We start from the raw sequence: 26,641 nt of genomic DNA, 5'->3' as shown, positions 1-26,641 counted from the left end.
TAACCTTTGACACACTAATTAACCAATAATCTATCAAGCTCCACTTCACAGTAAATATACCCAATGACTTGGTCTGCACAGTTGACTGTGGCAATGAATTGCACAGATTCGCCACCCTCTGGCTAAAGAAATTTTTCCGTGTCTCTGTTCTAAATGAACTTGCCTCAATTCTGAGGCTGTGGCCCCAGTCATAAATTCCCACAATATTGGAAACATTCTCTCAACATACACTCTATCTAGGCTTTCCAATATTTCATAGGTTTCAGTGAGGTCTTCCCTCCTCCCCCACCCACCACTCATTCTCCTAAACTCGAGTGAGTACAGGCCCAGAGCCATTAAATGCTCTTCAAATGGTAACCCTTTCATTCCTGGGATCATTCATGGGAAGCTCCTCTTGACCTTCTTCAATGCCAGCACACTTTTTCTCAGATAAGGGCCTCAAAATTGCTCACAATATTCCAAGTGCAGTCTGACCAATGCTTACAAAGCCTCAGCATTACATCCTTGCTTTTGTACTCTAGTACTCACGAAATGAATGCTAACATTGCATTTGCTATCCTTACCACTGACTCAAGTTAGCTTTTAGGGAGTCCTGCATGAGGACCCCCAAGTCACTTTGCAGCTCTCATTTTTGAATTTTCTCCCCATTTAGCACATAGTCCACACCTTTATTCCTTCTGCCACAGTGCACAACCATACACTTTCCGACACTGTGTTCCATCTGTTCCATTCATTTGCCCATTCTCCCAATCTGTCTAAGTCCTTCTGCAAAAATCCTGCTTCCTCAACAATACTTACCCCTCCACCTACCTTTGCATCGTCTGCAAACTTGACCACCAAGCCAAATCTTCATTCAAATCATTGACATATGATTTGAAGTGGTCGTGACACTGACCCCTGCAGCACTAGTCACTGGCAGACATCCAGAAAAGGCCCTCTCTATTCTTACTCTTTGCCTCCAGCCAGTTGATCAATCTTCTATCCATGCTAGTACCTTTTCGGTAATCCAATCGGCTCTAATCTAGTTAAGCAGCCTCACGTGCATCGTCTTGTAAAAGATGTGAAAGTAGCAATTGAAAAGTGTCAGTATTCAGAGAGACCTGGTGACCTTGTACACGAATGAAAGTTAATACGTAAGGGGTATATAGAGAGAGTGAATGCACACAGGCTTTTTCCCCTCAGCTAGGGTGAGATCACAACTGGAGGTTAAGGGTGAAAGGTGAAATATTTTAGGGGAATCTGCAGAGGAACATCTTCACTCAGAGAGTGGTTCGAGTGTGGGGTTAGCTGCCAGCAGAAGTAGTGAATGTGGGTTTGATTGCAATATTTAAGAGAAGCTTGGATAAGTACATGGATGGAAGGGGTATGGAGGGCTATGGTCCAGGTCTGGATCAATGTTACTAGGCAGAATAACAGTTCGGCATGGACAAGATGTATTAAAGAGCCTGTTTCTGTGCTGTAGTGCTCTATGTAGGCTCAACAAGTAGGCAATTAGAAAGATAAAGCCTTAATTGCAAAGGACCCTGGTGAGACCACATTGGGTGCATTGCTTAAAAGTGTGTTCTCTCTATCTAAGGAAACACATATTTGCAATAGGAGAACTACAGCAGATGTTCACCATGGCAGGATGCGGTTTGTCCTGTGAGCAGAGATAAAGTAGACATGGCCTTCAATACCATAGTTCCAAATAAACTCATCTTCAAACTCCTTGACCTGGGACACAACACCTCCCTAAGCAACTGGATCTTTGACTTTCTGGTCAACAGACCACATGCAATTGAATAATTCTGAGCCCACACATCCTAAAGATTCACTAGGTTAGAATCAGGGATACAAGACTTCAGTTATGTAGAGCAATTTATTAAAAATTTAAAAATTCATTAAAATTTATTTAAAAATTGGAAGACCCTCACTTGGAACCAAGAATATTATTGGGGGAAGTTTAATATTATATTGATAGGGTAAAACAAGTAAATGCCTCTCGTCCGTTGCCCAAGGACGTTAAGGATCTACTATATAACCCTGACCAAGCAGAGAAAAATTCTCTACCACAAAGAACATCAGTAATCCATTTGAGTCTTTGAACATCTTAATATTCTAAAATGCTCATTTTAGCTAAAGCAAGTCCAGATATAACAACCTTAGAAAGGAGTTCCACATTGGCTTCTAAATGACGTAATGAATCTATCAGAGAGCCCTGTTCCCCGGGGAACAGCAATTTTCTCAGTTACAATGACAGGCAGGAGCCAAATGCTACATCGATCCCCCAGAGGAATGGACCAGCAATGATTATATGATAAATCACTGGAATGGCTTCAGGTCTTCATTAGGCAGTATACACAACTGCAGATCCCCTATCTTCAGAGATAAGATGATGGCATGGGTATCACTGCTTGTGACTTGTTTTAATTACAAATTGTTAATTGGCACGTTGTTTGCAAGAGAGAAGCAATGTTGAATGATACCAGTCTCAATTAGGGCAAATTGCTCCATTAAGCCATTTGTCACCTCATATTTTAAACATCTTAAACTCTGCTCTCTGAAACTGTAAAATCACACATGGGCTTCATCCAGGAATGACTCCAAAACACACAATTTCCTTCAGCACAGAGCACTACACACAGAAACAGGCCCTATGCCTCATCTAGACCACGCCAGCCCAATCTTCTCCTATCTACCTGCAGCTAGATGATAGGCCTTCATTCCTCTCTCATCCATGTACTAATCCAAACTCCTCTTAAATGTTACAATTGAACTCTCATCTACTACTTCCGCTGGAAGCTCATTCCAACTTGCACCCCCCCCCCTCAGATTCCCCTTAAATATTCCACCTTTCATCCTAATCTATGACTTCTAGTTCTAGCCTTACCCAATCTGAGGTCAAAAAGTATTTATCCTATCTATGCCCCTCATAATTCTGTATACCTCTATAAGATCTCCCCACATCCTCCTGTGCTCCTGTGAATAAAGTCCTAACCTATTCAACCTTCCCCTATAACTCAGATGAAACGTGCTGAAGTTAGCCATGTAATCAGAGTCAAGACTAGACGATACAAGTCAAAATTCTCAGACAGAGTGAGGTGACTGGAATTAATAAAACAGCTAACTTTTTTTCAAATTCCTTTCCATCCAGATTTTTTGCACAGCTTTGAAATGAGGAAAGGGTTTAATTTAGAGACCAGGGAAGGCTGTAAAAATACCCCAAATGGAATCCGATATGACATGTAGGTCCTCTTCTTTTTAGGTTGCTGCTCAGCACTTTGGATAGACAGAACTTCTGATACTCCAGAGCTTTGCTTCTATTTCCAGGCCAGCTACCAAATCCACAAGGGGTTTAAATATAAAAAGAACGTCAAAGTTAAAAAGGTTTCTTGTTGGTAGTTTAGGATTTTGGGAAGACCATAAGACATTGGGACAAAATTAGGTCTGCTCTGCCATTGAATCATAGCAGATTTTTTATCCCTCTCAACCCCATCCTCCAATCTTCTACCTGTAACTATTACCAATCAAGAACCTATCAATCTCTACTTTAAATATACTCAATGACTTGGCCTCCCGAGGCAATGGATTCCACAGATTCATTACCCTCTGGCTAAAGAAATTCCTCTTCATCTCTATTCTAAAGGGTTGTCCTTCTATTCTGAGGCTGTGTCCTCAGATCCGCACTATAGGAAACATCTTCTCCATGTCCATTTTACCTAGGCCTTTCAATATTTGATAGGTTTCAATGAGATCTCCCCTCATTCTTCTAAATTCCAGAAAGTACAAGCCCAGAGCCATCAAATGCTCCTCATATGCTGACCCTTTCATTCCCAGGATCATTCTCATAAGCAAACACCAGGAAATCTGCAGATGCAGGAAATTCAAACAACACACACAAAATGCTAGCAGAACACAGCAGGCCAGGCAGCATCTATAAGGAGAAGCACTGTCGACATTTCGGGCCGAGACCCTTCGTCCTGACGTCCTGACGAAGGGTCTCAGCCTGAAATGTCGACAGTGCTTCTCCTTATAGATGCTGCCTGGTCTGCTGTGTTCTACCAGCATTTTGTGTGTATCATTCTCATAAACCTCCTTTGGACCTTCTACAATGACAACACATCCTTTCTTAGATAAGGGGCCCAAAATTTCTCACAATACTTCAAGTGTAGGAAGAGGAAGAAGAGTGGAACTTTATCAGTGGAGGGAGGGAAGGGGGACAGAATGATCTGAGATGTTTAGGGTGTATCAGAGGAGGCACCCCCACTATCAACTCGGAGGACCTCCTCATGTCTATTTTGTGTGAAAAGATGGGTGGGGGACTCCCATGCGACTTCAAAAGGAATGGGTGCACTTCCAACCCCTACCAGTGCTCTATGGACTGAGATAATCTTATCCGTGCAGTCCAGCACAGAGTACAGTCGGCCCTCCTTATCCGCGGTTTCTGCATTCGTGGAGTCAACCAACCGGAAAACCAGGAAAACCCCTTAGTTCTCTCTCCAGCAATCGTTGTTTGAGCATGTACAGCCTATTTTTTCTTGTCATTTTTCCCTAAACAGTACAGTATAACAACTATTTACATAACATGTACATTGTATTACGTATTATAAGTAATCTAGAGATGATTTAAAAGTGCAGGCAGTCCCCAGGTTATGAACGAGTTCCGTTTCTGAGTCCGTCTTTAAGTCAGATTTGAAGTCGAAACAGGTACATCCGGTATTACGTAGCCTCAGTTAGTCAAACGTTTTTCTTAGTATATAGTACATATTTTACCTTTCTATGCATATAAAACACTTAAGAAACGTATGTATTTCAATAATTAAACCACTGCATTGCTTAGTAATAATTGTAGCTTTCATCGGGGCAGGGCCTTTCAAATGCTCCATTAAAATTGTTCCTATCGTTGACCGACTGTAGTCTAATGCTTTTCCAATGACCGATGGCGTTTCACCTCTTTCCGATCGCTTTATTACTTCCACTTTATTTTCAATCGTGATCGTGATTATTTTTGTGAACAGAAACACTGCGGATTCAGAGCTGCGCCAGGTCCTAAAGTCCACCGCACAGAAACAGGTTAAATAAGGTCCGGGGTTCTGCTGGGTCCTAAAGACCACCACATTCAGACAGGTTAAATAAGGGACTTGAGCATCCACGTTTTCTGGTATCCGCGGGGGGTCCCCGGAACCAATCCCCCGCAGATAAGGAGGGCCGACTGTATGTAGCAATTCCAGGAACACGTTACAAGAGAACCTAAAAACAATTGGTACAATGCTTTTGTTTCTGTGTTAACTTGCTTCTTTGAAGGTACTTAGGTTAAATGAGTGTTCCAGATATGGATATATTTAAGTAGGGATTTCAAATCCACAAACTTTGGATTATGGATTTGAATGCAGATGAATGACCTTAGCCCAAAACATCAACTGCTTATCTCTTTCCATAGATGCAGCCTGATCTGCTGAGTTCCTTCAGCATTTTGTGTTGGTTACTCTGGACTTTCAGCATCTCTTGCATTCACAACCTTTGGAGCTTTTATTTCATTTTTAGTTTCTTTAGAGACACCACACAGTTCTGGCCCAATGAGCTAGAACTCTGCCCAAATACACCCATATGACCAATTAACTACTAAACCAGACGCCTTCAGGATGTAGGAGGGAAAAGGAGCACGTGGAGAAAACCCATGTGGTCACGGGCAGAAGGTGCAAACTCCTCACAGACAGCAGTGAGATTGAACCGGGGTCACATGTGCTGTAACAGCGCTATGCTAACCGCTGGTCTGCCACACTGCCTTGACCCATGCTGCTGTGCCGCCTCGAAATGCTACACTACCGTGTGGCCCCAGCTTGTTGGAAGAACTTATAACCATATAACAAGTACAGCATGGAAACAGGCCATCTCGGCCCTTCTAGTCCGTGCCAAACGCTTACTCTCAACTAGTCACATCGACCTGCACTCAGCCCATAACCCTCCATTCCTTTCCTGTCCATATACCTATCCAATTTTTTTTTAATGACAATATCGAACCTGCCTCTACCACTTCTACTGGAAGCTCGTTCCACACAGCTACCACTCTCTCAGTAAAGAAGTTCGCCCTCGTGTTACCCCTAAACTTTTGCCCCTTAACTCTCAACTCATGTCCTCTTGTTTGAATCTCCCCTACTCTCAATGGAAAAAGCCTATCAACATCAACTCTATCTATCCCCCTCATAATTTTAAATACCTCTATCAAGTCCCCCCTCAACCTTCTATGCTCCAAAGAATAAAGACCTAACTTGTTCAACCTTTCCCTGTAACTTAGGTGCTGAAACCCAGGTAACATTCTAGTAAATCTTCTCTGTACTCTCTCTGTTTTGTTGACATCTTTCCTATAATTCGGTGACCAGAACTGTAAACAATACTCCAAATTTGGCCTTATCAATGCCTTGTACAATTTTAAAATTACATCCCAATTCCTATACTCAATGCTCTGATTTATAAAGGCCAGCATACCAAAAGCTTTCTTCACCACCCTATCCACATGAGATTCCACCTTCAGGGAACTATGCACCATTATTCCTAGATCACTCACTCTGTTCTACTGCATTCTTCAATGGCCTACCATTTACCATATATGTCCTATTTTGATTATTCCTACCAAAATGTAGCACCTCACATTTATCAGCATTAAACTCCATCTGCCATCTTTCAGCCCACTCTTCTAACTGGCCTAAATCTCTCTGCAAGCTTTGAAAACCTACTTCATTATCCACAACACCACCTATCTTAGTATCATCTGCATACTTACTAATCCAATTTATCACCCCATCATCCAGATCATTAATGTATATGACAAACAACATTGGACCCAGTACAGATCCCTGAGGCACACCACTAGTCACTCGCCTCCAATCTGACAAACAGTTATCCACCATTACTCTCTGGCATCTCACATCCAGCCACTGTTGAATCCATTTTACTACTTCAATATTAATACCTAATGATTGAAACTTCCTAACTAACCTTCCGTGTGGAACCTTGTCAAAGGCCTTACTGAAGTCCATATAGACAACATCCACTGCTTTATCCTCGTCAACTTTCCTCGTAACCTCTTCAAAAAATTCAATAAGATTTGTCGAACATGACCTTCCATGCACAAATCCATGTTGACTGTTCCTAATCAGACCCTATCTATCCAGATAATTATATATACCATCTCTAAGAATACTTTCGATTAATTTACCAACCACTGACATCAAACTTACAGGCCTATAAATGCTAGGTTTACTCTTAGAACCCTTTTTAAACAATGGAACAACACAAGCAATACGCCAATCCTCTGGCACCATCCCCGTTTCTAATGACATTTGAAATATTTCTGTCAGAGCCCCTGCTATTTCTACACTAACTTCCCTCAAGGTCCTAGGGAATATCTTGTCAGGACCCGGAGATTTATCCACTTTTATATTCCTTAAAAGCGCCAGTACTTCCTCCTCTTTAATCGTCATAGTTTTGATAACTACCCTACTTGCTTCCCTTACCTTGCACAATTCAATATCCTTCTACTTAGTGAATACCGGAGAAAAGAAATTGTTCAAAATCTCCTGCATCTCTTTTGGCTCCACACATAGCTCTCCACTCTGATTCTCTAAGGGACCAATCTTATCCCTCACTATCCTTTTGCTATTAACATAACTGTAGAAACCCTTTGGATTTATTTTCACCTTACTTACCAAAGCAACTTCGTATCTTCTTTTAGCTTTTCTAATTTCTTTCTTAAGATTCTTTTTACATTCTCTATATTCCTCGAGCACCTCATTTACTCCATGCTGCCTATATTTATTGTAGATCTCTCTTTTTCTGAACCAAGTTTCCAATATTTCTTGAAAACCATGGCTTTCTCAAACTTTTAACCTTTCCTTTCAACCTAACAGGAACATAAAGATTCTGTACCGTCAAAATTTCACCTTTAAATGGCCGCCATTTCTCTATTAGATCCTTCCCATAAAACAAATTGTCCCAATCCACTCCTTCTAAATCCTTTCGCATCTCCTCAAAGTTAGCCTTTCTCCAATCAAAAATCTCAACCCTGGGTCCAGTCCTATCGTTCTCCATAATTACTTCATAATAACTTCAGTGCGGCCAAAAGGGGTATAGTGTCAGGAAAAATAAATCCACTGAGGTCTACTAATAAAATGAATGCCTCATAGGAGGACAACATCTTCAGGTACCTATTGGCATGCATCAAGAATCCGGAAGAGTCTAATCTTGGGGAAAAACGGGCAAACGAGTCACCTCAAAGCCCAGTTCACCTTGGGAATCAGCTATTCTCTTGATTGCACCTTCATCAATTAGACCAAAGCTGACTTACAACTTAGTTCCCTATACCGCCTTGATTCTATAAACAAGCTCCTTTAAAAACAAACTGTCACAAGGCACAAACTGCTCAGCGCACTGACAGCATATCCAAGTAGTGGAACACGAGCCTGTAACAAACAGGAAACCAGGGCTGAGCTGCAAAAGCAACTGTGTATCTGAAAGTCCCAGGCTCCTATGACGTGGAGTGTCCATCAATGCCCAAACCTACAGCAAGGTACAAAAAAAATTGCAACAATGCTCTGTTACAAAGTGAACAACACTTTTCTCAGATATGAGTGAGAAATAAATGGGAGTGGGAGATGTAAATAAGGTTGAAAGGGTACAGAGAAAATTAACAAGGACGCTGCCAGGTCTGGAGGACCTGAGTTATAAGGAAAGATTGAATAGATTAGGACTTTAATCCTTGGAATATAGAAGATTAAGGGGAGATTGATAGAGGTATACAGAATAATAATTTACTCCTCATAATTATGGGCCGGCTGGTGGTGTAGTGGCATCAGCACTGGACTTCAAAGTGGATGGTCCTGAGTTCGAATCCAGCTGGTTCCTGGTCAGTACCTGCGTGGAAGGAAGGCTTGGCAATCTACTCCTGTATCTTGCCACGAAAACCCCATGGACAACTGCACTATCCATAGGGTGGCATGACTTGACAACAACTCAAATGCAAGCAGGATCTTCCCACTGAGGTTGGGTGGGACTACAACCAGAGGTCAGGTGAAAGGTGAGAAGTTTAAGGGGAACATGGGAGGAAACTTCTCCACTCAGAGGGTCGTGAGAGTGTGGAATGAACTGCCAGCACAAGTGGCGCATGCAAAGCTCCATTTCAATGCTTTTCAAAGAAAAGTTTGGGTAGGTACATGGATGATAGGGGTATGGAGGGCCCAGAGCAGGTCAATGGGAGTAAACAGTTTAAATGGTTCAGCATGGACTAGATGGGCCAAAGGGTCTATTTCTGTGCTGTACTTTCCTATGACCCTAAATACTAAAGAATACAAACCAGTTGGGTAGTTACTCTGTTCTTCACTTGTCAAAGGAACATTAGTTGATTACCTCTCGGTCAAATCCTTATTCCATATTTCAAATAAAAAGCACAAGTATTTTTTCTTTGTTTTCCATGGTATCATTAAGATTTATTCACACACACACGCACACACACACTTGGAACATCGTGTTATTGTGTTCAGTTCTGATCGTCTTATTATGGGAAGGATGTGGAGGCTTTGGAGAGGGTGCAGAGATTTACAGGATGGATTAAAGAGCATGGATAGGTTTATACGTTAATCAAGCTGGGTCTTTTCTCTGGAATGAAGGAAGATGAGATGTGACTTGATAGAGGTGTACAAGATGATACGAGGCATAGATCCAGTGGATAGCCAGAAACTTATTCCCAGGACAGAGACGGCTAATACAAGAGGACATAATTTTAAGGTGATTGGAGGGAAGTAGAGAGAGGATGTCTGAGATAGTTGTTTTTACAGAGAGGTGGTGTGTGGAACCACCAAGGTAGTGGTAGAGGCAGCTACATAAGAGACCTACAATACAAGAGACTCTTAGATAGGCATCTTAGATAGAAAAATGGGAGGGCTATGGAGGAGGGAAAGGTTAGATTGATCTTAGAGTAGCTTAAAAGGTCGGTATAACATTGTGGTGTTTCTTTGTTCAATGTTTATATACTATATATACTATACAAGGTATATACACACGTGGTCTCGGGAAGAACATACAAACTCCTTAAGGTTAGCAGCTGGAATGAAACCCAGGTTGCTGGTGCTGTAACAGCGTTATGCTAACCACCACACTATCACGCAATCCCTGTTGTATGTTGGCTGCTGGACAAGGTGGGTGTGTTATTGTGGTGCTGGAATGTGTGGTGACACTTGCCGGTGTCCCCAAGCACATCCTCGGATTGCACTGGTTATTAACACAAACAACAGACTTCACTGTATGTTTCAACGTACACGTGTTTAATAGATAAATCTAAATCTAAATTTAACCTCAGTTTCCCTCAACACTGAATTGTTCTCTTTAAAACAGAGAAGATCATTAAAGTGGTTCAAAAGAGTTTGAGTGAACAATGCAGAAAACTAATTTGGACAGTGAATTCCTACTGGATCATAGTGACTGAAATGGCAAGAGAAGAAGAAAGTACGATAATTTTTAAAAGGGATCGGGAACTATTCTTGAACAATATTCACAGGGCTTTAGGGATAGATCACTGGTTTTACTAAAGCCCTGTGAATATTGTTCAAGAATTTTTCCTGATCCCTTTTAAAAATGACAGTACTGATTGCTGTGCTTGAATCAGAGAATCTCATTGATCTCACTTTCTCTACCAATGCCTACGTGCAACAAGGAGTGGACAGCAGTTGCTAATGATTGCCTGTGTAGCAAGATAGCAAAAAAAATGATATGGAGTACCAACATCATGGAAATTACCCACCTCCAATGAAAAATTTTCTCCAAGGAACTATCTACAGGGAGCAGTGTCACAAGAAAGCAGCACCCTTCATCAAGGAACGCCACCATCTAGGCCATGCTCTCTTCTTGTTGCTGCCATCGGGATGGAGGTACAGAAGCCACTTTCTCCACCATGGCAACATTCTTTCCTCAAAGGCAGACACTGGCTCAGAGATCAACCACAGCCTGAGTAGCGGAGCCTGTGTACGACTAAGGAAAAGAGCCTTTGAAGACCGTGAGGCACAGCTCCACACAAAATTTTCAGTCTATAGAGCAGTCCTTCCTACATTTCATTTTGGAACTGAATCAGGCACCTGAGAGCCCTGGAACAGTATCACCAAAGAGCCTGACGGGAGAATTTAGGGATCAGCTGAAGGAAGCAGACACAGCATCACCAGTGTACTTTGAGGAAACAACAGGCAGGATAGACGAAGGGGAGTCAATAGATGTTGTTCACTTGGCTTTTTGGAAGGACTTTGACAAGGTGCCGCACATGAAGCTGTTGAACAACCTAAGAGCCCATGGTATTACAAGAAAGATACCAGCATGAATAGAAGATTGGATGACTGGCAGGTGACAAAGAATGGGAATAAGGAAGGCCTTTATTGGTTGGTTGTCGGTGACTAGTAGCATTCCACAGGGGTTAGGCTACTTGCAACAAGGAGTGGACAGCAGTTGCTAAAAAATGGTAATAGTAGATTGGGGTAGGATTGGTATTGCCTGATTTTAACATTAAAATGCAAGTGAGAATAAATGATGATTTCTCAGTGTATACAGGTGAAATGACAGCTGTTCTATTAGCTTTGCAGTGGGCGGTGGAAGTGAGACCGAGGACAGTTGTAGGACTGCCAACACAGATGCCTTGTGCAGGAAGGCACAGAGTCGACTGTACTTCCTTAGAAGGTTGGCGTCATTCAATGTCTGTAGTGAGATGCTGAAGATGTTCTATAGGTCAGTTGTGGAGAGCGCCCTCTTCTTTATGGTGGCGTGTTGGGGAGGAAGCATTAAGAAGAGGGACGCCTCACGTCTTAATAAGCTGGTAAGGAAGGCGGGCTCTGTCGTGGGCAAAGTACTGGAGAGTTTAACATCGGTAGCTGAGCGAAGGGCGCTGAGTAGGCTATGGTCAATTATGGAAAACTCTGAACATCCTCTACATAGCACCATCCAGAGACAGAGAAGCAGTTTCAGCGACAGGTTACTATCGATGCAATGCTCCTCAGACAGGATGAAGAGGTCAATACTCCCCAATGCCATTAGGCTTTACAATTCAACCGCCAGGACTTAAGAACTTTTTAAAAGCTATTATTAATGCTTTTTGAGATAGTGATTTAGATGCATATCATATTTTTTTACTGAGTTAAGTATTGTATGTAATTAGTTTTGCTACAACAAGTGTATGGGACATTGGAAAAAAGTTGAATTTCCCCATGGGGATGAATAAAGTATCTATCTATCTATCTATCTATTGACTGATTCAAGCACAACAATCAGGAGTCTAACAGATTTACATTCAGAGGCAAGATCAGACATTGCGTATGAGATAATACAAAGCTTATTCAGAATTAAATGATGGGACTCTGTGTATGTTTTATGCAGATTCCTGCACATGTTGGAGGGAACGAGCAAGTGAATAAATTAGCAAAGGAGGCAACTAGACAAGCAGAAGTAGACATTCAAATAAATTACAGTAAAGGAGAAATGAAAGATGTGAAATCAAACAACTGTGGAGAAAACAAGGAGATAAAGACAGAACAGGAAGACATCTTTATAATATCCAGAAAGTAGTGGAATGTTTGAGGAATGCAGGAAGAGCAGGAGGGAGAAGGTGATAAGATAGAGATTAAGGTTTAAACACACAGGGTTAAATGGTACATTGTTTTTCATGAAGAAACACCAAAAAAAAATTATTTATTGAGATACAGCATGGAGTAAGCCCTTCCACCCCGCTGAGCCACATCACCCAGCAACCCCCAATTTAGTCCTGGCTTAATCATGGGACAATTTACAATGAGCAATTAACCTACAAACCAGTATGTCTTTGGACTGTGGGAGGAATCTGAAGCATCCAGAGGAAACCCAAACAGTCACGGGGAGAACGTACAAACTCCTTACAGGCAGTGGCAGAAATTAACGGTGTCACTGGTACTGTAAAGCGTTGTGCTAACCACTATGCTACCGTGCCACCCCACAGTAATGGAAGATGTGAGTATTGTAATCGGCAAGAAACGGTTGAGCACGCATTGGTGAGGAGTCCAAGATATAATCAAGAGAGGGGGTGGTTGACTTTAAAGTTTTCACGGAATAAAATACAATTTAACATTAACGATAGTTTGCAAAAAGGATCGCAAGATCATTATTTTAGTGCTGTTCCTTAAAAACACAAGTCTTTTTTATAGAAGTTGATACTAACATAAAACACATAGGATTTAGATATCCTGACCCACACTCCAGTTCAGAAGGTGGCAGTAATGCACTTTAAAGCTGTTCATCAGTTGCCATAAAAACCTCAGAAAAAGAAGAAGATTGCCTGTGTGGCAAGATAGAAAACAAAAAGGATAAGGAGTACTAACATGCTGGAAATCACCCACCTCCACTGTAAAAAGTTCATACAAGGAATTACCTACAAGGAGCATTGAGAGTAGGGGAGATTCAAACAAGAGGACATGAGTTGAGAGTTAAGGGGCAAAAGTTTAGGGGTAACATCAAGGAATCTTCACCATCCAGGCCATGCTCTCTTATCGATGCTGCCATCAGGTCCCATTACACCAAGTTCAGGAACAGTTACTACCCTTCAACCATCAAGCTCCTGAATCAGCGTAGAAAACTTCACTCACAACTCAAAACTGATTCTACAAACTGTGGAACGTCCAGCTGAAGGGTCCCAGCCCAAAAAGTCAACTGTTTACTCTTTTCCGTAGATGCTGCCCGACCTGCTGAGTTCTTCCAGCATTCTGTGTGTGTTGCTCTGAATTTCTGTAGACTTTCTCTTGTTTGTGATCTTACTACAAAAGATGGACTCACTCTCAAGGACTCTACATTACAATGTTCTTGGCATTTTTTAATTATTATTTCTTTTTTTTGTATTTGCACGCTTTGTCATTTGCACGCAGATTGTCAGTGTTTGCATTTAGTTTTTCATTGACTCTATTGTATGTCTTTGTTCTACTGTGAACGTCTAAAAGAAAATGTATCGCAGGGTAGTATGTGGTTCATATACGTATTTTGTTAATAAATTTTCTTTGAATTTTTAACATTGAGAAGCCGGAGTTTATTCTGGACAAAAGCAGAGCTGGTGTACAAGAGGTCTGAAATTATTTGTGAAGGAGAAAAAGTTGAATTGTGAGCAGGGATCAAGAAAGTGCAGGAGAGGAGACGGAATATGATCCCACCACCCAGTTCCCTATTCCAATGTCTATCCACAATAATGTCTTACCTTTCCTGGACCTGGAGAAGAACTTCATTGAGACGGGTGAGGTAGAGGTTGAGCTGCTAGAGGAATCCTTTGATGTCGAGCGAAATATGCCACTGAAGCTCATTCGTCGGGGAGACCTTGGTGAAGAGTCTTGGGGAAAAGGGAAGACCGTTTTGGGGGAACCTGGGCTTTGCTTCACTCTCACTGGGGCAGAGACAGGGCTGGACGGCCGATGGTAAAAATTCCGGGAAAAAAATCCTTTGGAGGGGCTGCCGCAGGAGTGGAAACTGTCTTCTCCCTGTGGAGAGGCACAAGAGTCAGGTCTGGGAGCACAAATCATAGCACAAAAGTCCACTGAGGAGATGATACACTGAAGCATTTCTACTTCTTCTACGCACTTCTGAAGGACACTGAGAGCAGAGAAAAGCAACAATGTACAACAAAAAAACTTCAGTGCAGAGCCTGAACAGATTACAGTCAAGACTACAGCGAAGTTGCACATATTACAAGAACAAACTGCAAAACTGAAAGGGACAACAATCGTTCAAAGGTCGAAATGAGTAATTTTAAGAATTCTGAAATGGGCCAACCCTCTGGAAAGATCAGGGGGTTTGGAGCCAGAGGAATTGATTGTAGACTTCAGAAATGGAAAGCCAAGAGAACACACACCGGTGAGGAGTCAGCAGTGGAAAGGGTGAGCAGCTTCAAGCTCCTGGTGCCAACATCTCTGAAGGTTGAACCTGGGCCCAACACATTGATGCAATTAAAAAGAAGGCACACCAGCAGTTATATTTCATTAACAATTTGGGGAGATTTGGTATGTCACCTAAGACTCTAGCAAATCTCTATAGCTGTACCATGGAGAGCATTCTAACTGGTTGCATCACCGTCTGGTATGGAGAGGCCATTGCACAGGATCTGGAAAATAGAGGTAAACTCAACTAGTTCCATCATGGGCACTAGCCTCAAAAAGGATAGCATCCATCATTAAGGAATCTCACCACTCAGCCAGGACATGCCCTCTTCTCATTACTGCCATCAGAGAGGAGGTACAGAAGCAGTCCCAATACCGGCCCCTGTAAAACACCACTAGTCACTGGCATCCAACCAGAAAAGGATCCTTTAATTCCTATTCGCTGCCTCTTACCAATCAGGCAAAGCTCTAACCATGTCAGAATCAGAATCAGGTTTGTTATCACTGGCATGTGACGTGAAATTTGTTAACTTAGCAGCAGCAGTTCAATGCAATACATAAGATAGAAGAAAAAAATAATAATACTAATAATACATAAATCTTAGTCAGTATACTTTATACAGTATACATATATTGAACAGATTAAATATCGTGCAAAAAACAGAAATACTATTTTTTTTAAAAAAGTGAGGTAGTGTCCAAGGGTTCAATGTCCATTTAGGAATCGGATGGCAGAGGGGAAGAAGCTGTTCCTGAATCACTGAGTGTGTACCTTCAAGCTTCTGTACCTCCTTCCTGATAGTAACAGTGAGAAAAGGGCATGCCCCGGGTGCTGGAGGTCCTTAATAATGGACACTGCCTTTCTGAGACAACGTTCCTTGAAGAAGTCCTGGGTATTTTGCAGGCTAGTACCCAAGAAGGAGCTGATTAAACTTATAACCCTCTGCAGCTTCTTTCGATCCTATGCAGTAGCCCCTCCATACCAGACAGTGATTCAGCCTGTCAGAATGCACTCCACAGTGACATACCAAATCGCTTCAAACTTCTAAAAAAGTATAGCCACTGTCTTGTCTTCTTTATAAATGCATCAATATGTTGGGACCAGGTTAGATCCTCAGCGATCCTCACACCCGAGAACTTGAAACTGCTCACTCTCTCCATTCCGATCCCTCTATGCAGATTAGTATGTGTTCCTTCGTCTCACCCTTCCTGAAGTCCACAATCAGCTCTTTCAGACAGAATAACATTTACAGGTGAGAGCAACCTCGCCTCTATGGACTCTGTCTATACTTCTCACTGCTTCAGCAAAGCAGCCAGCTTAATCAAAGATGGCACGCATCCTGGACATTCTGTCTTCTCCTCTACCCCATTCAGCTGAGAACACAAAGGCTTGAAAGCACGTACCATCAGGCTAAAAGACAGCTTCTATCCCACTTTTCTAATAGTCTTGAATTAACTCCTTATACGACAAGATGGATCTTGGTCTCACAATCTACCTCGATATAATCTTGCACTTTATCGCTAACCTGCACTCTACCTTTTTGGTAGTGCTTATGCTATATTCTGCATTCTGTTATTGTTTTACCTTATGCATCCATGTAATAATTTGATCTGTACGAACAGCGCAAAACAAGCATTTCATTGCATCTGGTTCATGTGACAGTAATAGACCAATACCATTTCTCTGTTCTGTTCTGTTTTTATATTGAACTACCTTGACGTACTTAGGAGTGGCATGATCTGTGTGGACGGAATGTAAACAAGCTCTCTGTACCTCAGTATTTGTGACAAGAATAAACCAATTACCAATTATCTATGGAGCATGATTTTATTTCATCTCATTTACTTAATCATTAATTTCTCTTTACCATTAAGTTATAAAAGACAGGCATAAAAAATGATAAACAAGTGAGCTCAGTTTGAAAACCTGCAGTCTCAGAGGACTAAAGTCCACTTGCTACCATTTTCCTGATTTCTAAGGATGGAGAGCCAAGAAGTGGAAATCTATCAATAAGATGGGCCGAGTGGCTTCCATCTCTATAATACATTTTCAGAAAAAAAAACTTACCAAACACTCTTAAACATCTACGGATTTACTATTGAAAGTATCCTGAGTGGTTGCATGGTGGTCTGGTACAGCAATTCAAATGCACAAGAAGCTGCAGAATGTAGTGGACCCTGCCTGATACATCACCAGCAAATACTCCCCCCCCCCCCCCCCACCATTAGTAGCATCTACAAGAAGCAATGCCTCAAGAAAGCAACATCTATCACCTGCAAGCTTGTATTCTTTTCCACCCACTTCTTATTCTGGCTCCTGCTGAAGGGTCTCGACCCAAAACGTTAACTGTTTATTCCCCTCCATAGATGCTGCCTGACCAGCTGATTTCCTCCAGCATTTTGTGTGTGTTGCTCTGGATTTCCAGGATCTGCAAATTCCTGTGTTTATCTCTCATCACAGATCACCAGCATGTGGGCTATGCTTTCCTCTCACAGCTACCATTGAGCAGGAGGTATAGAAACTCTGAGTCCCACACTACTAGGTTCAAGAACAGCTACTTCCCTTCAAACATTAATTTCTTGAACCAAACAGCACAACTGTAGTTCAGTGACTTATCACTTAGCTCCAAAACAGACTTTTCTCTGTGAACATGTCCTCTCTAATGCTCTGTTCCTGTGAGACTGATAGCACAAAGCTCAGATGACATTTACAATCAAAGTATATCTATATTATACAACGTTCACATTCATCTCTTTACAGGCAGCCACACAAAACCAAGAAACCCAAAAGAATCTATATTTAAAAAAACCTTCAAACACCCAATGTGCAGAGAAAAAAAAAATTGTGCAACAATAAAAAAGCAAATAGCATTTATAACAAAAGTACCACAAACCTGACAGGCTGAGGTTGACGAAATCGCCAGCCTCAGTCACACGTTTGCACGAGGTCCTGGGACCATTGATCCCAACGGTTACCTGCTCAGACTACTGAACCACAACCCAAAAGTACAGATCAGTAACTGAAGAGAGAGAGCCCAATTACTCTACATGATAAAATATTAATAACACCATGCATGGGGCACGTCTGATATCAGCTGATCAGACTGCTGCTGGTGTGGTACTCACCCAGCTCTGATCAAGCCACACGTCTGGCACAAAGTTCAAAGTAAAATTTATTTTCAGAGTACATACATGTCACCAAATGAGCAACAAACTGTGCAAATGCAAATATAAATAAATAGTAGTAAGTAAGGAGAGCATGAAATAAAAACGTAAAGAGTCCTTAAAATGAGATGATGGACTGTGGGAACACCAGAAATAGAATCAGTCTCGTTATCCTCTTTTGCCTGATGGTCGAGGGGTAGTAACTGTTCTCAAACCTGGTAGTGCAAGTCCTGAGGCTCTTGTAGCTTCTAGCTGATGGCAGCAGCGAGAAAAGAGCATGGCCTGGGTGGTGAGAATCTTTGATGATAGGCGTTGCTTTTCTACGGCAATGTTTCATGTAGATATGCTCAGTGGTTGGGAGGGTTTTACCTGTGACGTACTGGGCCAAATCCACTACTTTTGTAGGAGTTCTGCTCCAAGGCATTGGTATTCTGATACCAGGCCATGATGCAGCCAGTTAATGCACTTTCCACCACATATCTATATAAGTTTGTCAAAGTTTTTGATGACATGCTGAATCTCTGCAGCCTCCTGAGGAAGTAGAGGTTATATCATGCTTTCTTTGCAATTACATTTGTATTATGGGTTCAGGACAAGTCCTCTGAGAAAGTGACACCCCGGTATTTAAAGTTACTGACCCTCTCCATCTCTGATCCTCCGATGAGTACTGGCTCATGGACCTCCAGTTTCCCTCTCCTGAAATCTACAATCAGTTCCTTATTGACACCATGAGAGGTTGTTGTTATTACACCACTCAGCCAAATTTTCCAATCTCCTTCCCATATACCAATTCATCACCAACTTTGATATGGCCCACAACAGTGGTGTCATCAGCAAACTTGAACATGGTTTTGGAGTTGTACTTAGCCACACAGTTATAGGTGTAAGCTAGTAGAGTCGGGGGCTGAGTGGTATCACACTCGGTAGCCATGTTATTTACGTGCACCTGCTTATTAATCTAAATACTTAATCAGCCAATCATATGGCAGCAAGTCAATGCATTAGAGCATGCAGACCTGGTCAAGAGGTGCAGTTGCTGTTCAGACCAAACATCAGAATGGGGAAGAAATGTGATCTAAGTGACGTTGACCATTATTGGTGCCAGACAAGGTGATTTCAGTATGTCAGAAACTGCTGATCTCCTGGGATTTTCATGCACAACAGTGAAAAAAACCAAAAAAAAAACCACATCCAGTAATCGGCAGTTCTGTGGGTGAAATTGCCTTATTATTGGGGAAAGTGAGAAGAGAATGGCCAGATTGGTTCAAGCTAATGATCCCCTGAGATTTTTTTTAGAGTTTACAGAAAATGGTGAGAGGAACAAAAACAAACATCCAGTGAGTGGCAGTTCTGTGGGTGAAAACACCTTGTTAATGAGAGAAATCGGAGGAGAATGACCAGACTGGTTCAAGCTGCCAGGAAAGTGGCAGTAACTCAAATAACCGCACCGTACAACAGTGGTGTGCAGAAGAGCATCTCTGAATGCACATGTCAAACCTTGAAGTGGATGGGGTACAGCAGCAGAAAACCACGAATATACACTCAGTGGTCACTTTATTAGGTACAGGAGGTGGAATTGAAACATAACTGAAGGCTTTGCAAGTAGTATCTAAGTTAACCGCGAATGCACAAATTAATCTATTCTGCTGACAGACAGTAGTGTAAACAAGATACTCAGTCTACCTTTCTTTGCCAAACCTATATGTAAATATACAATTATGGCTTCTCACACTAAGCCTGGATGATCATCTCTGCCTCCCTATCCTCTAATAGCTCCTTTTCAAGCCCATGATTTGGACCAAGATTTTTGTCATCATTTTCATTGAAGAACATTCCAATAAAGCGATGTAGCGAGATCCTACTGCCCTTTACATCGCTGGTGTTAAGGGCAGCAATGAAGGTCCTCCGTCTCTGGTGGTGTTCAGGGCTTTCCTCATCATGTCAGTAGATCAGTTTTCACAGTCATTCATGTTCTGGGTGGAGACTCAGGAATACCGCCACACTCAGATACAATCATGGAACCATAGAACATTACAGCACAGAAACAAGCCTTCTGGCTCTTCTTGGCTGTGCCGAACCATTTTTCTGCCTAGTCCCACTGACCTGCACCTGGGCCATATCCCTCCAAACCCCTCTCATCCATGTACCTGTCCAAGTTTTTCTTAAATGTTAAAAGTGAGCCAGCATTTACTACTTCATCTGGCAGCTCATTCCACACTCCCACCACTCTCTGTGTGAAGAAGCCCCCCCCCCCCCCAATGTTCCCTTTAAACTTTCCCCCCTTCACCCTTAACCCATGTCCTCTGGTTTTTTTCTCCCCTAGCCTCAGTGGAAAAAGCCTGCTTACATTCACTCTATTTATACCCATCATAATTTTATATACCTCTATCAAATCTCCCCTCATTCTTCTATGCTCCAGGGAATAAAGTCTTAACCTATTCAACCTTTCTCTGCAATTCAGTTTCTCAAGTCCTGGCAACATCCTTGTAAACCTTCTCTGCACTCTTTCAACCTTATTAATATCCTTCCTGTAATTAGGTGACCAAAACTGCACCCAATACTCCAAATTCGGTCTCACCAATGTCTTATACAACCTCACCATAACATTCCAACTCTTATACTCAATACTTTGATTTATAAAGGCCAATGTACCAAAAGCTCTCTTCATGATCCTATCTACCTGTGACACCACTTTTAGGGAATTTTGCATCTGTATTCCCAGATCCCTCTGTTCTACTGCACTCCTCAGTGCCCTACCATTTACCTTGTATGTTCTACCTTGGTTTGTCCTTCCAAAGTGCAATACCTCACACTTGTCTGTATTAAACTCCATCTGCCATTTTTCAGCCCATTTTTCCAGCTGGTCCAAATCCCTCTGCAAGCTTTGAAAACCTTCTTCACTGTCCACTACATCTCCAATCTTTGTGTCATCAGCAAAGATGTAGAAAGATTCTTCATTGCTGTTTCTGTAACAGTTTTATTTTACCAGTCAGGATTAAACATAGAAAACCTCCAGGACAATATAGGCCCTTCGGCTGTGCTGAACATGTCCCTTAGAAATTACTAGGCTTACCTATAGTCCTCTATTTCACTAAGCTCCATGCACCTATCTAAAAGCCTCTTAAAAGACCCTATTGTATCCACAGCCGACAGCACACTCCACGCACTCACCACTCTATGAGTAAAAAACTTACCCCTGACATCTCTTCTGTACCTACTCCCTAGCACCTTAAACCTGTGTCCTCTTGTGGCAACCATTTCAGCCCTGGGAAAAAGCCTCTGACTATCCACACGATCAATGCCTGTCATCATCTTATACACCTCTATCAGGTCACCTCATCCTCTGTCACTCCAAGGAGAAAAGGCTGAGTTCACTCAACCTATTCTCATAAGGCATGCTTCTCAATCCAGGCAACATCCTTGTAAATCTCCTCTGCACCCTTTCTTTGGCTTCCACAACCTTCTTGTAGTGAGGCGACCAGAACTGAGCACAGTACACAAGTGGGGTCTGACCAGGGTTCTATATAGCTAGAACATTACCTTTCGGCTCCTAAATTCAGTTCCACGATTGATGAAGGCCAATACACCATATGCCTTCTTAACCACAGAGTCAATATGCGCAGCTGCTTTGAGCATCCCTTGGACTCGGACCCCAAGATCCCTCTGATCCTCCACACTGCCAAGAGTCTTACTATTAATATTATATTCTGCCATCATATTTGACCAACCAAAATGAACCACTTCATACTTATCTGTTTTTGAACTCCATCTGCCACTTTTCAGCCCAGTTTTGCATCCTATCACTGTCCCGCTGTAACCTCTGACAGCCCTCCACACTATCCACAACACCTCCAACCTCTGTGTCATCAGCAAACTTACTAACCCATCCCTCCACTTCCTCATCCACGTCATTTATAGAAATCACGAAGAGTAAGGGTCCCAGAACAGATCCCTGAGGCACTCCACTGGTGACCGACCTCCATGCAGAATATGATCCATATACAACCACTCTTTGCCTTCTGTGGGCAAGCCAGTTCTGGATCCACAAAGCAATGTCCCCTTGGATCCCATGCCTCCCTACTTTCTCAATAAGCCTTGCATGGGGTACCTTATCAAATGCCTTGCTGAAATCCATATACACTACATCTACTGTTCTTCCTTCATCAATGTGTTTAGTCACATCCTCAACAAATTCAATCAGGCACGTAAGGCACAACCTGCCCTTGACAAAGCCATGCTGACTATTCCTAATCATATTATACCTCTCCAAATGTTCATAAATCCTGGCTCTCAGGATCTTCTCCATCAACTTACCAACCACTCAGGTAAGACTCACTGGTCTATAAGTTCCTAGGCTATCTCTTCTCTCTTTCTTGAATAAAGGAACAACATCCGCAATCCTCCAATCCTCTGGAACCTCTCCCGTCCCCATTGATGATGCAAAGATCATCGCCAGAGGCTCAACAATCTCCTCCCTCGCCTCCCACAGTAGCCTGGGGTACATCTCATCAGGTCCCGGCGACTTATCCAACTTGATGCTTTCCAAAAGCTCCAGCACATCCTCTTTCTTAATATCTACATGCTCAAACTTTTCAGTCTGCTGCAAGTCATCACTACAATCACCAAGATCCTTTTCCATAGTGAATACTTAAGTAAAGTATTCATTAAGTACCTCTGCTATTTCCTCTGGTTCCATACAGACTTTCCCACTGTCACACTTGATAGGTCCTATTCTTTCACGTCTTATCCTCTTGCTCTTCACATACTTGTAGAATGCCTTGGGGTTTTCCTTAATTCTGCCCGCCAAGGCCTTCTCATGGCCCCTTTTGGCTCTCCTAAGTTCCTTCTTAAGCTCCTTCCTAGTAGCCTTATAATCTTCTAGATTGTAAGCTCTGAGCTGAACCTTCAAACCTGAAAGGCCAGTGGACCACTCTTAGTCTGGCTTTGACCTGTTTGGCATGGGTGACCCTACCAAGAGCCAAAGCATAAAGCCCTGATTCCAGCCAACATAGCTCTCTGGATCACTAAGACATGCCTCCAAACCCTACGACAAGGTTGTGGTCCTCTTGGAGGTCATAGTGAGATACTTCATGGAAACAAGTCCTTTGTTCCACCAAGTCTGTACTGACTGCTAATCACCCATTTTAATGATAGAGAATCAAAGCTTAGCTTTATTTGTCACACAAACATCAAAACATACGATGAAATGTGTTGTTTGCAACAAGTCAAATCAGCGGACACTGTGCTGGGCAACCCACAAGTGTCACCAAGCTTCCGGCATCAAAATAGCATGTTTAGATTAGATTAGATTCAACTTTATTGTCATTGTGCCGGGTACAGATACAAAGCCAATGAAATGCAGTTAGCATCTAACCAGAAATGCAAAGAATAGTGTTATTTACAAAATAACTGCAAATAAAAAGTAAGTGCTACAGCACACAAATATAAAAGTACTGAGTCAGTACAATTTGGGTGCAATACTGCTTAGCGCTGTGATGTGAGGTTCAGCAGCATCACAGCTTCAGGGAAGAAGCTCTTCCTGTGCCTGCTGGTGCGGGGGCAGAGGCTCCTGTAGCCTTTACCGGATGTGAGGAGAGTAAAAAGTCTATGGTTAGGGTGGGATGCATCCTTGATAATGCTTTTCGCCCTGCCCAGGCAGCGTTTATGGTAGATGTTCTCAATGGTGGGCAATTGGGTGCCGATAATCCTCTGGGCAGTTTTCACCACCCACTGGAATGCTTTGCGGTCCGATATGGGACAATTGTCATACCACAGTGAAATGCAGTCGGTGAGTATGCTCTCAATGGTACAGCAGTAAAAGTCCATCAGTATCCTGGAACAGAGGTGAGATTTCTTGATGCTCCACAGGAAATAAAGACACTATTGCGCCTTTTTGATCAGGATGTAGGAGTTCAGGGACCAGGTGAGATCCTCGGAAACGTGGACACCAAAGAATTTGAAGCTTGATACACGCTCCACTACAACTCCGTTGATGTAGATGGGGACGCCTGAAGTCCACAATGATCTCTTTAGACTTCTGGATGTTAAGGACCAGGTTGTTGTTGGCACAACACGTGGCCAGGTGCTGGACCTCATCCCTGTAGGCCGTCTCATCATCCCTCTGATCAGGCCAACTACCGTGGTGATGTCTGCGAACTTGATTATGGAGTTAGAACCAGGTACAGGAACGCAGTCATTGGTGAAAAAGGAGTCTAGAAGAGGGCTCAGCACACAGCCTTGAGGCAAGCCGGTGTTCAGGGTGAGAATGGAGGAGGAGAGGTTGTCTAACTTAACAGATTGGGGTCTGTTAGTCAGAAAGTCCAAGGTCCAATTGCAGAGGGATGAGCTGATACCAAGCTGGCAAAGTTTGGCGATCAGCTTGGAGGAGATCATAGTATTGAATGCCAAACTAAAGTCAACGAACAGCATTCTGACGTAAGAGTTGAGGCTGTCCAGGTGGGTCAGGGCAGAGTGAAGTGCCATGGAGATGGCATCCTCTGTTGACCTGTTGGTGCGATAGGCAAATTGATGGGGGTCCAGGGTAGTGGGCAGACAGGATTTCAGATGTGATAGAACCAGCCTCTCAAAGCACTTTGCAATGATGGGGGCGAGTGCAACTGGGCGGAAGTCATTCAGGCCCGTGCCAGTGGAATGCTTCAGCACTGGCACAATGGTGGCGATCTTGAAGCTTGTGGGGCAACTGCCTGGGTCAGGGACAGATTGAAAATGTCCGTGCAGACCCCAGCCAACTGCCCTGCACAGACTCTGAGCACACGGCCAGGTATTCCATCCAGACCAGCTGCCTTCCGTACATTCACCCTGCTCAGGATGGTGCAAACATCGGAGGTGGAAAGTGAGAGAGGCAGTTCACCAGGTGGAAGGTCCGCTTTGAGGGTGACCTCCTTGTTCTCTCGGTCAAAGCGAGCGTAGAAGTAATTGAGCTCATCAGGAGGGAAGCAGAGCTGGAAGGGGGCACAGTATTAGGTGGTTTAAAGCCTGTAATGACCTGTATGCCATGCCACATGTGCCGGGGGTCCGAGGAGTTGAAATGCTCCTCGATTCTCTGCTTGTATATGTGTTTAGCCTGAGAGATTCCCCTCCTCAGGTTGGCCCTGGCTGAGCTGTAAGCCTCCTGGTCTCCAGACATGAAGGCTGAATCATTGGCTTTGAACAGGAGGCGAACCCCTCTGTTCATCCATGGTTTCTAATTGGGGAAAACTTTTATTTGTTTTTGTGATGTCACTCTATCTACACATATATAAGTCAATGTTAATCTGAGAGTCTGTGGTGGCATAGGTATGCAAACCTCTATTGCATTGATGCTGACTGACCTGCTGAGAATTTCCAAGTTTCTCTTTTAATTTCTTATGTTTGATAGTTTTATTTCCACATTTATTTATTTCTGTATGTACATATTTATTTATTTATTGATTGATTGATTGATTGATTGAGATACAGCGTGGAATAGGCCCTTATGGCCCTTCAAACCACACCTCCCAACCATGCCACCCAGCAACCACTCCCAATTTTAACCATAGCCTAATCACAGGGCAATTTACAATGACCAAATAAACTACCAACCAATACATCTTTGAACAGAGGGAGGAAACCATAGCACCCAGAGAAAACCCACACTGTCACAGGGAGAATGTACAAACTCCTTATAGGCAGCGTTGGGAACTGAACCCGGATCGCTGGTACTGTGAAGCATTGTGCTAACCACTACGTTACTGTGCATTCTTCTCAGTTACAACTTCTTGATTTGTTTCTTAATCAAACCCTTCAGAATCAGAATCAGTTATATTATCATTGACATATGAGTTTGCTGTTCACAGTGTGCTATATGATAAAGATAAAAGGACTAGCTTTATTTGTCATATGTACATCAAAACATACAGTGAAATGCATCACCTGTGTCAAATCAAATCAGCAGAATTGTGCAGAGCAGCCCATGAGTGTCATCTATAGCAGCCATTCTCAACGGGGGCCATATGAGCCCTTTGGGGGCCCTGGCACATTTGAAAGGGGCCACTGACTGAAAACTGTGAGAAGGGGAGCCCCAGGTGTTTATGGGGGCCCTGGTAACTGAACCGATGAAATACACAAGCAGCAACCTTCACTGCAGTCAATAGTTTCCCTCCTATTTGTAATATCTTTCCAACACACCGTTTGAATTTGGCGCACTTGGTTCATTGCTTAAGTTCCTCCCACACAGCCTCACTTCAGACTGCACCGGGTCAACGTATTCAATCAAGGGTTCTTGCATCCATTATTGTCATACTTCACTCTCGGAAGATCAGCATGTCTTGCTAGGCCTTTTTTAGCCTAGTAACTTCAAAGTTTATGTGTTTGAATATATTATATGTTAAGGCAGGTTGTGAAAAGTGTTTATTATTGCACTGTGGGAAAAAGCCCAAAGATTTTTTATTGCCTTTCCCCCAACATATTTGGTTGAGAGTGGAGTCTGTAAGGTAGCTTCCTTGACAAAACCCAGGAATAGAATTGATATCGCAACAAGAGGTGACCTCCGACTGTCATTATCTAATTTGGAGTCCGATATCATGAAACTTGCAGAAAGCACC

General features: G+C 42.7%; 1 protein-coding gene across 5 annotated transcripts in view; it reads right to left on the bottom strand.

Moving 5' to 3' along the window:
• prkag2a (protein kinase, AMP-activated, gamma 2 non-catalytic subunit a) overlaps positions 1-26,641 on the bottom strand; it is a 515,738-nt gene that overhangs the window by 275,832 nt on the left and 213,265 nt on the right. For all 5 annotated transcript variants that reach the window (XM_073054948.1, XM_073054946.1, XM_073054947.1 and 2 more), the window contains exon 3: positions 14,222-14,498. In XM_073054948.1, the coding sequence (XP_072911049.1) occupies positions 14,222-14,498 (277 nt within the window). The remainder of the gene's footprint in view (positions 1-14,221; positions 14,499-26,641) is intronic.

The sequence above is a fragment of the Hemitrygon akajei genome, chromosome 8 (genome assembly GCF_048418815.1).
Source record: "Hemitrygon akajei chromosome 8, sHemAka1.3, whole genome shotgun sequence".
NCBI lineage: Eukaryota > Metazoa > Chordata > Chondrichthyes > Myliobatiformes > Dasyatidae > Hemitrygon > Hemitrygon akajei.
The sequence above is the reverse complement of the archived record's forward strand: the minus strand, read 5'-3'. Positions and strand labels throughout refer to the sequence as shown.